Below are 17,183 nucleotides of genomic sequence, written 5' to 3' on the forward strand. Positions count from 1 at the left end.
GCTCTAATAAGCCTGTACCCATCGATGTGTATCACTTAATTGAAGATCTGACCTCGCTACTTCTTGAATAATATTTGGGGCACTGGCTGTTGTCCTGCCTCTGATATTTGATGCATACTAGAGACAAAGAATTTAAAGTTTGGCGCCTATTCTCCTTGTAGATACAGGCACATTGTGGTGATTTCTCTCTTAGGAGCTCTGGGCTTGTATGTGTTCTAATTTATTAATATCCTGTTTATTATTGGTTTGTCAATTTGTAAATTTTGCAACTGTTCATGCTTATCGTTTTCATTATTATGGGGTGGACTGAAAAACCTCTTACATCTTATTGATGATATCTCCGTTACAAAATGCTATTAAAGGTGGACATGCACATATTCTCTATAGATAAGGCGGAACCTTCAATTAATTTCCCTTTGGGGCCTAATGTACCCCAGTCTGGCACTGCCATATCAGGTGGTCATGGTGTTTTCATTATTTCTCACCTGTATGAAGATTTGTGATGCATTCACAGTGCAAATAAATCCATTAACCATGTTTGATATAAATAGTACTTGCATGCACCTTAAAAAATACATTTTGCAATAGGTCTGTATTAAAGGGAACCTGTCACATTGAACCTGGTGTCTCAGCTGCAGGAGCATGTTGCAGAGCAGGAGAAGTGGAGCAGACTGATGTACAGTTTTGTGGGAAAAGATTCAGTAAAATCTGTAATTTCTACATATAAATTCCTGCTCATTCTGGTCTTTGAAGTTGAGGAGGCGGTCCTATCAGTGACTGACAGCCTTCCCTCTATGACTGTGTATACAGAGATAGCTGTCAATCACTGTTAGGACCGCCTCCTCAACTTCAAAGCTCTGAATGAGCAGGAATTTAAATGAGTGAAATACACATTTTACTGAATCTTTTCCCGCAGAAGCAAATATCAATCTGTTCAATCTCCTCCTGATCTATAACATGCTGCCTGTAGATTATTTTGTATTTTCATGGTGACAGGTTCCCTTTAACAATTGTATATTATTTTTTTTGTATGAATCCTATGCAGACAATGCATCTCCATGGCAACAGGCAATAAACAAAACGTGTATAATCTAATCCTGCAGTTATGTTTCCCTCCATTTTTCCTTTATATTACTGTGTTTGGTAGGTTAGCAAGAAGCAAAGGTTAATTAGAAGGCAGTATGACTGCAGGATCGCAGAGTTTGTTGGTTGTCTGTTACCATGGAGACACATAGGTCTGCATAAGAGCTTTAGAAACAAAACGGTAGGAATATCCTCTTATGGCCAACTGCAAAGTTGCTTCATTTCTCATTTTAAATGCATTGAAACAATAAAAAAAAGGCCATGAAGATGGACATAGCCTTTAATAAAAAAAAGGATGACTTTATCTGCTCAGTAGGTCTCTATTTCCACATTTCAAATGGATCTCATTTAGAACTGTAGTGTTTCACCTTTCTAGAAATGTATTGTTCGAGAGTGCAGTATTTATGAAGTGTTCAAACTTACCGACCCATACAGTTCTCCTTTCTCATTCATGCCAAGGTACAGTCCAGAGTCCACACCACGGATACTGACGAGACCAACAGCCAAGCTAATGAACTCCAAAATTCCTAAAGTAGAAATAAGTGCAAAATGTGAGCCAGATCAGAAAACTGCAATGCCCATCATCAGTATTATGTCTTCTTATAGCTCATTTATGTGTTTGCTTTATTGAAACCTCACATGACATGTCTGTTTTAGTAAATGCTGTGCTCATATTCTCCGTAAAATAATGATTCCGGAATATCTTTTCTTATAACTTTGCATTGTGCAGTTCCTTTTAAAGGGACCACATTGTAATTTTTCATTGGGTCAGTATGCAGGACATTTTTTATTTTAGATGGAGCTTATGACTTGAGTATATAAACGACTCCTAGGATCAAGGATAATCGTAATACGTCCTTGACTTCTACCAGAAAACCAAACGACCTGTCTTGAGGTAAAGCTATTAGTTGGCTGATCCCAGAAAAAATCCCCTATATGTCTTTCTTTGAAGGGAACAATATGCTCAAACTATGCTGCCGTCTCTTGGGAAAATGAGAATCTGCGGAGACCCTGTTTTTGCAGGGCACAATGCTCTGTACCAAACCACTTTAATTATAGAATGAGATCCCAATTCATTTAAAGTTGTTCAAACATAATAAGATTTATTACATTACATAATATTCAGACTACTGTCTTGGATGTCTTCATTTTCGTAAAGGTGTAGAACTCAGGTTCTCCTCAGAGCTATGTAGGGGGCGGAAAGTGACAAGAATCAAAGTGGCTACTATTTTTTTTTTTTTAGGCCTGGGCCATTATGAGGCAACCCTGCATGGCATCTACAGTCACCAGCTGGTTACATTATGTAATATGAAGCGGAACTGCTTTGTAATTATTCATTTTCTGAAAACAAAGATGAAACAAAGAGGTTATGATGGCAGCAAAATAGCCTGCAAGCTATTTATCAGCTTTCCATGCATGTGTGTCCATAAAAAAGAACTCTGTACAGTGAACATTCTGTCCAGGAAGCTCGTCATTGTCTTTTACTTATGAGATAAGAGCTACATAATGGGAATAAAACACTAGAAACATTTGGAAGATAGTGTTCTATAAAAACTTACATCCATCAATCAAAGAGTAAAGGTGGATTTAGATGGGCAGATGAGTAGCAGATTGTCGGGAAGACAGCATCCTTCCCAAAAGTTGACTGCTCGTTAAGTCGAGGTGAAGAGCTGCATTCACATGCAGTGATAACCTCTACTGTATAAGGACGAGGGATGGCTATTGTGGTCGCTCGTCCTCATACAGAGGCATTGTTTCTGGGCAGCAGATTGCTGTTTAGACAGCACGATCTGCTGCCCAGAAAGAATAATTTAGGTGCCTGCATGAATGACGTTTCACCCGATGACGGGCATATTGTCGGGAACGAGCGTTCACAGGAATGTTCATTCCTAATAATCTGCCCAATTATCTGGCTGTCTAAATCCACCTTAGAAGTCCTCTCTACTTGCCGTTGAATTTCTGGTAAAAGATACAGCTAAATTTTTAATGTATTGTGCAAAAAACTGTGATTGAAAGACAGGTCATTATGTAAAAATACAGAAGCAATGTAAAATATGGTATAGGTGTCATATCTTCACTCTGGATAATGACTTTTAATAAGGACCTTTCGAGGACCCCCATGGACACTTGGACACATAAGAGAAATAAGGCAGTGAAATCAATAGGCTCTCCAAGTAAAGCATGGGAGTGTTGGGTTCTCCTAAGCGACAAACACTCTTTAAGGGAACCGGTCACCATGAAATTCAAAATAATCTACAGGCAGCATGTTATAGAGCAGGAGAAACTGAGGAATCTACATATGGTTTTATGGGAAAAGATTCAATATAGCTTGTATTTTATTCATTAATATCCATCCTCATTTTGAGATTTGAAGTCAAGTAGGTGGTACTATCAGTGACAGCTATCTGTGTATGTATAATTATAGAACGAAGGCTGTCAATCACTGATAAGACCACTTCCGTGACTTCAAATCCAAAAATGAGCACCTTCCCTTTGTGTTCCAATTCAAATAGGAGCACAGGCACAATTGTGGTAATAATATACCCAAGATTAACAGATATGAAAGCTGGGGTTGTAGATAATGGGATTAGAGAACAGAGATGCATCTACGTATGCTTTCGTGAAGGTGGGTGACTGGTTGACCAAACACTGGTCTTCATACACCCCTTAAAAAGATAATGTGAACTGTCCCAAATGAAATTAGGAAGATCAGCTGCACAACTGCCTCCTCTACCAAGTGATATAGTGCACGAACTAAGAGAAGAAAACAGAAGAGAAAGAGAAACTAAGAGAAAGGGAACATACAGTCTTGTGAAAAAATTAGGACACCCTTTGAAAGCATGTGGTTTTTTGTAACATTTTTAATAAATGGTTATTTCATCTCCGTTTCAACAATACAGAGAGATTAAAGTAATCCGACTAAACAAAGAAAACTGAAGAAAAGTCTTTTCAAGATCTTCTGTAAATGTCATTCTACAAAAATGCCTATTCTAACTGAGGAAAAAGATAGGACACCCTTGCCCCTAATAGCGAGTGTTACCTCCTTTGGCTGAAATAACTGCAGTGAGACGGTTCTTGTAGCCATCTACCAGTCTTCGACATCGGTCTGAGGAAATTTTACCCCACTCCTCAATGCAGAACTTTTTCAGCTGTGAGATGTTTGAGGGGTTTCTTGCACGTACAGCCCTTTTCAAGTCACCCCACAGCATCTCAATGGGATTCAAATCTGGACTTTGACTTGGCCATTCCAGGACTCTCCATTTCTTCTTTTTCAGCCAATCTTTGGTTGATTTACTAGTATGTTTTGGGTCATTGTCATGTTGCATGGTCCAGTTCCGCTTCAGCTTTAATTTTCTAACTGATGGTCTCACATGTTCTTCAAGCACCTTCTGATACACAGTAGAATTTATCGTGGATTCTATGATGGTGAGCTGACCAGGTCCTGCTGCAGCAAAGCAGCCCCAAACCATGACACTTCCACCTCCATGCTTCACAGTTGGTATGAGGTTCTTTTCTTGGAATGCTGTGTTTGGTTTACGCCAAACATGTCCTCTGCTGTTGTGTCCAAATAATTCAATTTTGGACTCATCTGTCCAAAGAACATTATTCCAGAAGTCCTGGTCTTTGTCAACTTTATCGCTGGCAAATGTCAGTCTGGCCTCGATGTTTCTCTTGGAAAGCAAAGGTTTCCTCCTTGCACACCTCCCATGCAAGTTAAACTTGTACAGTCTCTTTCTGATTGTAGAGGCATGTACTTCTACATCAACAGTAGCCAGAGCCTGCTGTAGTTCTCGAGATGACACTTTAGGGTTTTTGGATACCTCTTTTAGCATCTTGCGGTCTGCTCTTGGGGTGAACTTGCTGGGGCGACCAGTCCTGGGCATGTTGGCAGTTGTTTTGAAAGCCCTCCACTTGTAGACTATCTTCCGGACAGTGGAATGGCTGATTTCAAAATCTTTTGAGATCTTTTTAAATCCCTTCCCAGACTCATAGGCTGCTACAATCTTTTTTCTGAAGTCCTCTGACAGCTCTTTTGCTCTCACCATGGTGCTCACTCTCACTTCAACAGTCAGGAGCACACCAAACTAAATGTCTGAGGTTTAAATAGGGCAAGCCTCATTCAACATGCAGAGTAACGATCTACTAATTATGTGCACCTGGTGTGATATACCTGTGTGAGATCTGAGCCAATTTAAGAGGGAATACATGTGAGGGTGTCCTATCTTTTTCCTCAGTTAGAATAGGCATTTTTGTAGAATGACATTTACAGAAGATCTTGAAAAGACTTTTCTTCAGTTTTCTTTGTTTAGTCGGATTACTTTAATCTCTCTGTATTGTTGAAACGGAGATGAAATAACCATTTATTAAAAATGTTACAAAAAACCACATGCTTTCAAAGGGTGTCCTAATTTTTTCACATGACTGTACATTAATTGTTTGGTTGGAAATGCACTTGATTTGTGTGTTATAAATATCAGTAAATAATTATAGAGGCATAAAAGTAGGAAAAACATAATATGTAATGGGTCTATCCATACAAACCCTCTGCTTACTTACCCCTGTTGGACTTTTGGAATGCTTTTTCTAGTTGGGGAACAAATACAGGTATATACACCAACTTGTGTGCACAATAAGGTGTACAGCTTGAAGGGAGTCTGTCACCATAAATTCACAAATTAAACTGTTCCTGGTGCCCTGCAGTTCTCATGTACAGTATTCCAAACATACCTTTATTATCCATTTTTGATACTCTGAGTCTTTGTAAAATGTTTTTTTATTCCATATGCAAATTACTTTAAAAGAGCCCAAGGGGTGGTCAAATCGCTAACAGTGCCCAGGCACTCACAACTACATGGAGCCCAGACCCTTAACATGTTTTCTCTCAGCACTGAATGGAGCTCAGCTTCTCCCCTCAGCACTGAATTGACCCCTGCTTCTCCCTCTGGTCCCAATGGACCCACTAGTTGAATTCCCGTGCAGGGGCACAGCTCAGCTCAACTTAGTTCCATTCAGTGCTGAGAGACAACATGCTGAGGGTAGGAGCCAGGCTCTATTCAGTTGGGAGTGCCTGGGCACAATTTGCGTTGGGACCTCCTCTCGTGCTCTTTTCAAGTAATTTGCATATGGATTTACAAGGGCTCAGAGTATCAAAAAACAGAGAATAAAGTTATGTTTGGAACACTGTACATGTCAACTGCAGGGCACCAGAAACAGTTTAATTTGTGAATTTGAACCTTTAAAAGGTTTGTCTAGTTTAGAAAATGCATTTTAATATACCTCATTAGGGAAATCTGAGTTAATAGAGGGACAATCCTCATCTCTTTCTTGGCCAGAGTGGAAGGTGGCTCCAAATAGTGTTCTCCTGTCCTCTACTACATTACACAGACAACCTACTCATTCAAATGATCTACGTGTAATACCTAGTTTCTCTGTGGTGGCACTGCAGGGAAATGGACCACTCACTGATAGATGTTCACACAGATTACACCCAATGACAGGTGTCCATGCAGAGGAACACTTTTTGATCACCTTATTGTCATGGTACTAGTCTAACAAGTAGAGATTGTCCAACGTGTACAACCACTTCAAAGTACAGATCTATATGACCATATTGCTATTATGGCTGAGATTACAACTATGTAAATTACTTATGTATAGTGCAGGAAATGGTTAACAGACATGAACAACGATGTCTACAGACACAGAATAACTCTTGTTCTCCAGTCATGGTAGGAAATGTAAACCTTTACAGAAAATATAAAGTCAAGTGGGTAGGGAGTTAATAATGGGCATACTATAGGGAGGGTATGGTGAAAGCCCACCTGAAAATAGCCCTGATTCTGCTGCTTCCTAAGATGGGAAACTGTGCATATTTGCTCCACAGTGTGTACAGGTCCATCATCCATAGTATTACTATGAACAATTCGTGAAGAACAATTCGTGCCGGGCCTAAACTGTTCACCAAAATAGAAGCTGGCATTGTATCTTACAGACTTCTGTAAGTGTTCGCCTTTCAACATTAAAGGCCTTTTAATGAGTATTCTGTACTTTGGCAGGGAACTTACTGTCTGAGGGCCAGGGGTGGAGACTAATTTGATCCCGTCTAGGATTCCTTTGGTTTTGAAAGTGTACCTGCTGCCATACATTCATTGAAGTGGGACACATCTGCTCTTTATTTCCGACTCTATCATCTCATCTCCAAGGTCAAGAAAACATGATAGCCACCAAAATTCATCAAACGGTCTTTTCTCAGAACACATCTTTTACACTATTTGCTTTGTAAAAATGGAAAGCAATAGAAGGTCCCTTTTCAAGCTCCTTTTTAAAAAAAAGCTGTTTGAACAATCTAACCATGTCTCACTTCAAACATTACCTTATGATGGGGATCAATTTTCATCTCCTTAAACATAATGAAGACATATTATGTGTCATGCGGATATTTGTAACCTTAAGACTGTCTGATAATAAATATATGAACATTTCAGGCAAACTGCAGTGGATACTCAATGCGGCACTGTGCCATTTACTGTACAGAAAAGCACAGGGAGTCACTGGCTCCATATGGAGCCGTTTATTGGTAGCAATTTCAGTCAAAACACAGTATGTGAATCCTGGTCATGCCCCTTTGTACTCATTTTCACCAGATGGAGTAATTAGGCAGTGGTTTGGATGCAAATGTGTTTCCAGCCCTTACTCAAACACCAGTGTCAGGGCTGGACAGATCCCAGCTGTCTGATGCTGACCTTCTAGAGTCTCCCCATTCAAAGGGAACTCCAAGATTTACTGCTGACAGGTGGAAAACAAGAATACAAGTACATGTTTAATGGCACGCTTCAAACTTTTCTAAAGTCTGAGGATTTCCTTCATCCAGTCTTATGTTGTGTGGGGATTCACTCTGGTAGTTAGGACTAGCGGATGCAGTATAGAGGCAAAGTACACAGTTCTTGAATCAAACAGCGGTGTTTATTCACACATTGGTGTACAACAAAATGCAGATAAGGTGTATAACAAAACGCAGGTGGCTTGCTGTTTGTTCACACGCAAAGAAAGTCCATAGACAATAAAAGTCACCTTTTCTCCTGGGTGTTAATTCACACCCTGTTAGCCGTTCAGCCTTTAGAGGGGCCTGAGTGCTCCAGCCCGGCTCAAACCTCAAATCCCAGCACAGCCCTCAGTTCACAGTACACAGACTCCTGAGCTCCACTGTCAGAGGGAGGTAAATCCTCCATACCTGGCAGTGCTGGCTGGTTTTTATGCCTGGCAAAACCTGGCCTGGAACATGGGGAGTAGTCACCCACCCAGCACTTTGACTACTCCCAGTAAGAGCCGTCCTGGATCAGCTATAACAGCCATGCTAAATCTTTTGGTGTCAATTAGCAATTGCTGCTGCTGACACATAAAATACTGGCTCTTACTTCACCGAGGAAGGAACCTCGGTGACACATAACTTTGAGCCACGATGATTCCAGGTACCTTCTTACAGTTGTAACTTAAAAATCATACAAAAGTTACAAGATTGTGTCATCAACATAACTGTAAGGATTAGAGGGTTAATTAGACGGCCATATTTACTCCAATGATGAACTGACTAAGGCCCCATGCACACAACCATATCTTTGTTCCACATATGATCCACATTTTTTTATGGATCAGATGCGGACCCACTCATTTCACAGGGTCTTCAAAAATGCAGAAAGCACACTGTTGCTGTCTGCAGGGGCAGACAGGGAACTTAAAATGGCCCTCTAAAAAACATAAAGTGTCCCTATTTTGTAGTCAGGTCCAAACTGACAGAAGGCAGAGCTAACACAAGTGGCCAGCAATACCATATTGTGATACATTATACCACCCCAGCAGAGCCAAATACCACAGTGCAGCACAATATACTGCCCCAGCAGCACATTATACCTCCTCAAAAACTGTCACTCTGTGGTGACTACCTCCTCAAAAATTGTCACTTTGTGGTGGCAAAAAAAAAAGAGAGCATGTCCTATTCTCATCCATTTTGCGGACAGGATAAGATTTTTCTATAGAAGGGAAAAACAAACTGGCGGCATGCGCATGGCCGGTACCCGTGTTTAGGGGATTTGAGCTTTGTGAACACCGCAAAACACATACAGTCACGTGTATGAGGCCTAAATGACATGTCGTGTCCAGTCCACTAAAAAACACTGAATTGTCTATTGTTAGCATGTAATATGTATGTGACATATATCATAGTGGATTAAAGTCAATGCTCAAAATGTATCTATCTATCTATCTATCTATCTATCGATCTATCTATCATTTCCAATCACATCCTAAATATACAATGAAACAAATTCACTGCTCAGAAGACTTTGGACTCATATGTTTCAATACTCTTCTGTAGAAAGATATGGAGAAATATACGCAGTTTAATTTAGTCTATTAAATCATGGAAACTTTGACAAATATGCCAATGAATGTGATGAAACTCAAAATTTCCCAAGAATGAAAAAGTCCAAGTTGCATATTAAATATGTGATTAATGGCAGTCTGTTAGTCAGTATTCTTTTATCTAGAAGACCTTACTGCTTTGAGTATATAATCTCAAGGAGAGATACAGCAGATGATGCCTATCCAGATATTGATCATCTACAACATCAACCAGTGACCCATCCTTTCTTTTTAGGTTCTGATCCTTCGTAGCTGGAGCTCTTGCCTATCTCTGGGTACAGGGAGGTTATTTTAGCGCATCTGCCTTAGGTGCTGGGTGATAGGGAGACTAGTGAAGGGTTGCCTTTCTGCCTCCAACTGCAACCACATATGGGAAGGGTAGCAGATATGCACATTGCCCTCTTTGCTGGAGTCTAAGGGAGTGACAGAGACAACTGAGCCAGTAACATTCTAGACATTTAAAGAGACAAATGCAAGTAGGGCCTCCTCTCCACGTCTTCTAACAGTAAAGGACCCATGTGTCAACCCTGTAATCTGACTCTGCTGTAGGGAAAGCTGCTCAGAATATGCCTCTAATATTCAAACTTCTCCAACATATAAAGCAGCAATACAGGTAAGGCTACTTTCACACTTGCGTTCGGAGCGGATCCGTCTGGTGTCTGCACAGACGGATCCGCTCCTATAATGCAAACGATGGGATCCGTTCAGAACGGATCCGTCTGCATTATATTTCACAAAAAAAATCTAAGTGTGAAAGTTAGTCAGACGGATCCATCCAGACTTTGCATTGAAAGTCAATGGGGGACGGATCCGTTTGAAAATTGCACCATATTGTGTCAACTTCAAACGGATCCGTGCCCATTGACTTACATTGTAAGTCTGGACGGATCCGTTTGGCTCCGCACAGCCAGGCGGACACCCGAACACTGCAAGCTGCATTCGGGTGTCCGCCTGCTGAGCGGGAACGGAGGCCAAGCGGAGCCAGACTGAGGCATTCTGAGCGGATCCGCATCCACTCAGAATGCATTGGGGCTGAACGGATGCGTTCGGGGCCGCTTGTGAGAGCCTTCAAACGGAGCTCACAAGCGGAACCCCGAACGCAAGTGTGAAAGTAGCCTAATAAATATATATAAAAAAATGATCCTAGCATATTGAATAGGAAAATAACTGAAAAAAATATGTTTAAAAATGTATACATATAAGGATCAATACATATACATACATATAGAGACAATGTAAAAATAAATCCTAGCTGCAAGTAAAAGTGACTATGTGTTCATAGAAATAAAAGAAGATCCAACAAGAGTTGCTGAAAGGGAATCTAAAGTAAAGAAATTATAGAATTAAAAACACTTATCAATCTACAGATTAAACTGCATTTAAAGATTTGAGCCTGTAAATCAAAGGATTCCCGTTGGCAGCTTTGAGTTTTTTAGATTATATTCTGGTAAACTTTGAGGTTCATAGGGAATTAGTGACAAGTCTGGACAGGTGAAATGATCTAAAAGACATTGTAATGTTTGCGAAATGTTCTCAAAATTTCTCCTGGAGATTTCTATTTGGTGGTTTGATGCAATGATATATATACACAGTATACACACATGTATACAATGCATTCAAAGAGTCTTCTTTTTTCACATTTTATGTTGCGGCCTTGTGCTAAAATAGAAAAAAAAAAATCTATACTCAATACCCCATAAAGACAAAATCAAAACTGAGTTTTAGGGTACTTTCACACTTGCGGTAGGACGGATCCGACAGGCTGTTCACCCTGTTGGATCCGTCCTTCCGCTATTTCGCCGTGCCGCCGGACCGGCGCTCCGTCCCCACTGACTATAATGGGGATGGGGCAGAGCTCCGGCGCAGTACAGCAGTTCGCGGTGAGAGGCCGCCGGACTAAAAAGTCGGACATGCAGGACTTTTAGTCCAGCAGCCTTTTGTCGTTCACTGCCGTGCTGCGCCGGAGCTCCGCCCCGTCCCCATTATAGTCAATGGGGACGGAGCGGCGGTCCGGCGGCACGGCGAAATAGCAGAAGGACGGATCCGACAGGGATCATCTTTAAGTGTGTGTACACCTTGATTGGGGTCCTGGGGTTCACCAGTGGTAAATTCAGCTGAGTCAACATGATTTGGAAAGACACACCCCCTCTCTATATAAGGTCACACAGCTGACAATGCATATCAGAGAAACAAACCAAGCCATGAGGAGGAAAGAACTGCCTGTAGAGATCAGAGACAGGATGGTGTGGGGGAACAGATCTGGAGGAGTTCCCAAGAGCACAATGGTCTCCATAATTCATAAATTGAAGAAGTTTGGAACAATGAGGACTCTTCTTAGCGCTGGACCAAACTAAGTTATCGGGGAAGAAAGGGCCTTGGTAAGGTAGGTGACCAAGATCGCAATGGCCACACTGGCTGAGCTCCAAAGATCCTGTGTGCAGATAGGAGAAACTTCTAGAAGGTCAACCAGGATGGCAGCATTTTGCCAATCTGGGATTCACAGCAGAGTGTCCAGGAAGAAGACTCTCCTCAGTAAAAGGCACATGAAATCCCACTGGGAGTTGTTTGCACCTAAAGGACTCTCAGACTGTGAGAAACAAGATTCTCTGGTCTGATGAAACCAGGACAGAATTTTTTGGCCTCAATTCTAAGCATCATGTTTGGAGGAAACCAGGCACTTCCCAATACCATCCCTACAGTGAAGCATAGTGGTGGTAGCATCATGCTGTGGGCATTGTTTTTTGGTGGCCTAGGCAGGGAGACTGGTCAGGGTTGAGGGAAAGCTGAATGGAACAAATCACAGAGATATTCTTAATAAAACCCTGATCAAGAACACTCCGATGGGGATGAAGATTCACCTTCCAGCAAGACAATGAACCTAAGACAAGACAGGAGTAGCTTAGGGACAACTCTGTGAATGTCCTTGAGTGGTCCAGCCAGGGCCCTTACTTGAACCAATCGAACATCTCTGGAGAGACCTGAAAATAGTGTTTACCAACAGTCCCCATCCATCCTGACAGAGCTTGAGAAGATCTACAAAGAAGAATGACAGAAACTCCCCAAATCCAGGTGTGCATACCCATGACGACTAGAGGCTGTAATCGCTGTCAAAGGTGCTTCAAGTAAGTCCTGTGTAAAGGATTTAAATACTTATGTCAATGCAAGATTTTAGCTTTTCCTTTTCAATAAATTAGAAAACATTTTGAACATTCTGTTTCCACTTTGTCATTATGGGGTATCAAGTACAGAATAATAGGGGAACATTTTAACTTTTTATTTTTATTTTAGCACAATAACAAAATATGAAGTGAAAGGGTCTTAAGACTTTCCGAGTGCACTGTATCATTATAAAAAATACTCCTACATGTCCCATATGAAGAAACATCCTGAAGACTGAGCTATGTAGTTCTTTGTAATGAACAGAGGAACAAGCTGTTCCTCTGTCAGTTGAAGAGTTAACAGCAAATGATCGTAGCATGTACATAATATTATAGGCTTGTGCTGCATGATTCAGCTCCATTTTATGTACAGACACAGGTTTCCAATAAATAGTATTGGGCTTCCCTTTGAAATGCAGCACACAAATATTCATTTAACACTGCCTTAGGGAGCCCTGTAATGTACAATCCCAGAATGTCGTATATTGAATGTCTAGACACATTCACTCACATGAATAATGGAAAATGAACAGAGACTGCAAATCTGAGCTGTGTAGGACAATGACAAGGTGGAACAGGTAGTAACAGTTGTAACCCAAATCTTAGATTGTAGGTGAGGAAGGTGTTGCTCCTAACTGGCAGTATTAGACTAGTGGTTGCTCCTAACTGGCAGTATTAGACTAGTGGTTGCCCTTGTCTTGGCTCCTTTGCCATACATTCCTTCATATGTGCTAGGTTGTTCATTTTGTTCACAAGGTTTTGCAGTTAGCTGATGCAGGTGAAAGTATATTGTATGTTGCATTACTTTACATCATATTATTTGGAATCTTGCAATTTAGAGACCTTAGGCTTTTTTTGGCCTGCTTCCTCCGGAGCGCCACATCCAGAATAGTATCCATTTAGTCATCTGTACCAATACACACTCCCTCTTCTAGATACAATAAGGTCTAACAAAGGGATTGCATCTTTATATAGTTGACTTAGCCGATCATAATTGCATTTTATACTGGCCATGTGGATATTATGCATCATGTCATACAACACCTACCTCCTCATTAACTTTCTATTGAATAGAGCATTTCTGCTGAGGTGCTTCTCTAATACAACTTGACCTTTCACAGGGGCATGCAATCACTTTAGAGGACTATGCCCACGTCCCGTTCCAGGAAAAGGCAACCTTGCTTAAAGGCTAATTTGTTCTCCTGCATAAGCATCACAGCATCCATACACCTATACATTCTAACACTTCTCAGGGTCATGCATATTGTATTATTTCTGAGCAAACATAGCACCTGGGTTGTACCTCCCAGTCGCCATCTTCAAAAGGGCAAAGATAACCACCAAAACTCACAGAATAAATGAGAGGAACAATATATTACTATATAATACAACAATATAGCATTCACTACTGCAGTAGACATGGCTACAAATAAGCACACAACATTAACAGTAGATCACGTCTAGAGGGGGTCTTTCCACCAACATGCTTAGGGATTCCAATGCTTGCATTCACGTTTTATTCACATAAACCATAAAAGCAGCCCAAGGCATTAAATCTGATATATAATATCTATATATGATCTTCTAGTAACCATATTTAGGCTTTGGAATCAATTATTTCAGGTAGGAAGATCACATTATGGTCTACTAGGAAAACCTGTAAAAGAGTCCAGAAATACTTTCGATGCAATATCAACAATTTCCTAAGCGGTTAGGTCAGTGAAGGAATGTTCACATTCATTTGACATACCGACCATGATCTCATGCATTCTGGTGTAATGTTATGAATGACCTAAGCAGAGGAAGTTTGGGTGACAAATGTGTGGAGTTGCTGTGGTGACATCAGTTATGACATAATACATAAAACTCTGTTTTCAGGCCTGCATGTGAGCCCAATATTTAATATCAGCATTAAGAGGTAGCTGGAGCTCAGCTACTGGAACTAGGAGACTCCATGTTAAAAAGAACGCCACAATCCTCGGTTAATGACAATCTGAGCGGTGGTCATTTCTATTCTAAAGTGTATGGGGCAGCCTGACAGTCCCCAAATGGCTTGTGTAGTTGCCAGCAGTGACGAATTTGCAGGGTCTGTTCCTGATTTTCAGAGACAATCTTGGCTAATTCATGCTGGCATGGGTTGTGAATGGGTGGAATTTATGTGAACACCCCTAGAAGTAGGCAGTCATGGGTAGGTCTTTAATGCCCTGAATTTACCAATAAGAATATTGGCATGCATGGGATTGGCATTTGTATTCCAATAACGCGCTATTCTTCATTCCCCATGATGTAAACCATTACCAGACATCTCCTATTGACATCTCCTATTGTACACATTTGAGAGAGTCTGGAGAGATATCTAGCAGCAGACATCTCAGTTTACAGTAGATACTGAACCGGAATCCCATATTAAATAACCAATTTCCATCAGGACTTTATAGGAGGCCTCTTCTAGCCGGGCCCACTTCAAAGGGAACTCAGCCTGATCATTTATTACAAGATCCACTAGCTACCAAACTGCAGAAGTGGCTTCTGCAGAATAAACATGCAGCCCTCTGCTGCCTGATCACCAGTGGATGCTCCTTTAGGGAAGAGGTTGTCAAGATAGGACAACCTTCATAATAGATTTCGAGTAACTAAAATTAATTCAATACAATTACTTCTAGCACATTTGCCTTGTTTGTCATGAATGGATTGTCTGAAGTTTTCCAAGTCCCTTCTTTATAATACAACGATAAAATAGAATACAAAAAGCAAGATGTATGTCATTCAATGCTTATAAACTAGCTAACAGTAAAGTGCACATTTGCAAGCTTAGTGATAAAATGTTTTTGGTAAAATCCCTGTCTCTCCACCTGTACCCTATGTTCCACAACAGTTTACATAATGTTTAATTGACACTGAAATAAAAAGAGAACAGTTTCGAGCTCGGTGACCTTATAAGTAACGCTGCAACTGATACCGAGATCCTTAACTCTCTCATTATGTAAAGTGGGCTCTGTGGTTGACTAGCTCAGTGCTTTCACGGTCTGGGATTTTATTATATAATAAGCTCCCTCTGATCTGCTGTTTCTACAAGTGTAGCTTTATTAATATAATTTTTTTTGCAGAATGTGCCTATACAGCATTGTAAATAGCACTCTATGCAACTTTGTGTTAGTTTAAGGATCATGATCTTACAAATGCATCTTTCTTTTGCTGATCACAATTTTTCAGTTTTTTTTTTCTCTCATCTAAAAATTACTCTACTATTAGTATATACCTTCAATACTAAGAATATGTTATAAAAATGCCTCTAAGGGTAAGGCCATATGGTCAGGTTTCTGCAAGCAGTTTTGGAAGATCAAAAAAGTTAAGAAAGTATAAAGGACAGATACTACTTGTCTTTTTTTAATCAAATCCTGGTTTTGGCTTCCAAAACAGTATTCAGAAACTTGACCATGTGGTCTTACGCTAAGATAGTGGAGCTGATTGTGCTCATTACATCAGGACCGATAACTGGCCCATGTTAGGCTGCCCATACACAATGCAGCCCTAGCAGTGGGATCCGTGTACGGCTCACCACTAATTGCTAGGCCTCATCTGCACTTGTGAGGCAAATAGCATGCACAATTAAAAGGTGCGGAGCGGCAAATAGTGGTAAGCCACACGTAGATCTTGCTGCCAGGGCTATATCATGTATGGGCAGCCAAAAGGCGCCGTCGATCAAAAGCATCATTGATGTGGACACCAAAATGATCATTTCTGGACAGCCTATTATCCTGTGCAAGCAGCAATTTGCTACCCAGAAACAATGAATCGGTGTGGGCATGAGTGATAATGTAAATGCAGCTTTACTTAGAATGTGCAATTATGTACAAAATGCTTTCCCCTAAAAGCCCTGACTCCAACACTTAACCATTTTCAGTGCATTCTGGCTTTGTTGGCCATAAATTACATTTCCAGTTGTCCATCCTTGAAGGTCAGTTTATGTTTTTAAATTAAGTAGCTCCAAAATTCTGTGCTAATTTCCTAATATACCTTTACAGTGGTAGATTTCTCCAAATCACAAATCTGCAAGTTGTGCCCTTCTGCAGTGGTACAGAGTGTACCTCCCGCACTGTAAACAACAACTGTATTGGAAGGAAGCAGCAGTGACTAATAAAACTTAACCTCAACAAGCCAGGGCCACTATACACCTACTTCGATTCAAAGCCACGTCCATACGCTACTGAAACTCCAGACGGGTAAGAACTACCTACTGATTTACCTGTCCACCCTATACACTCTACTAAGGGTCAAGCATTTGTATGGTCCACTAGGACTCTTTGTTTGGTTTTCTTTTGGGGCTTGAAGTTTTAGGGCCTTTTGATGGTATTCCCTTACACTTTTTACCATTTATTTATTAAAAGTTAAGTTTTATTAGTCACTACAGCTCCCTTCCAATACATTTTCTCCAAATCCCCTGCATATACAACGGTAAATGACAACATTGTGCTCCACCACTAGGGGGAGCTTATGAGCCATATCCTCTGGACTCCATAATAA

General features: G+C 40.7%; 1 protein-coding gene across 2 annotated transcripts in view; it reads right to left on the reverse strand.

The window, feature by feature from the left end:
* Positions 1–17,183, reverse strand: part of FGF16 (fibroblast growth factor 16) — a 44,159-nt gene that overhangs the window by 13,198 nt on the left and 13,778 nt on the right. For both annotated transcript variants that reach the window (XM_040442723.1, XM_040442725.1), the window contains exon 3: positions 1,507–1,610. In XM_040442723.1, coding sequence (XP_040298657.1) covers positions 1,507–1,610 — 104 coding nt within the window. The remainder of the gene's footprint in view (positions 1–1,506; positions 1,611–17,183) is intronic.

Source organism: Bufo bufo, chromosome 8 (assembly GCF_905171765.1).
Source record: "Bufo bufo chromosome 8, aBufBuf1.1, whole genome shotgun sequence".
NCBI classification, from domain to species: Eukaryota; Metazoa; Chordata; class Amphibia; order Anura; family Bufonidae; genus Bufo; species Bufo bufo.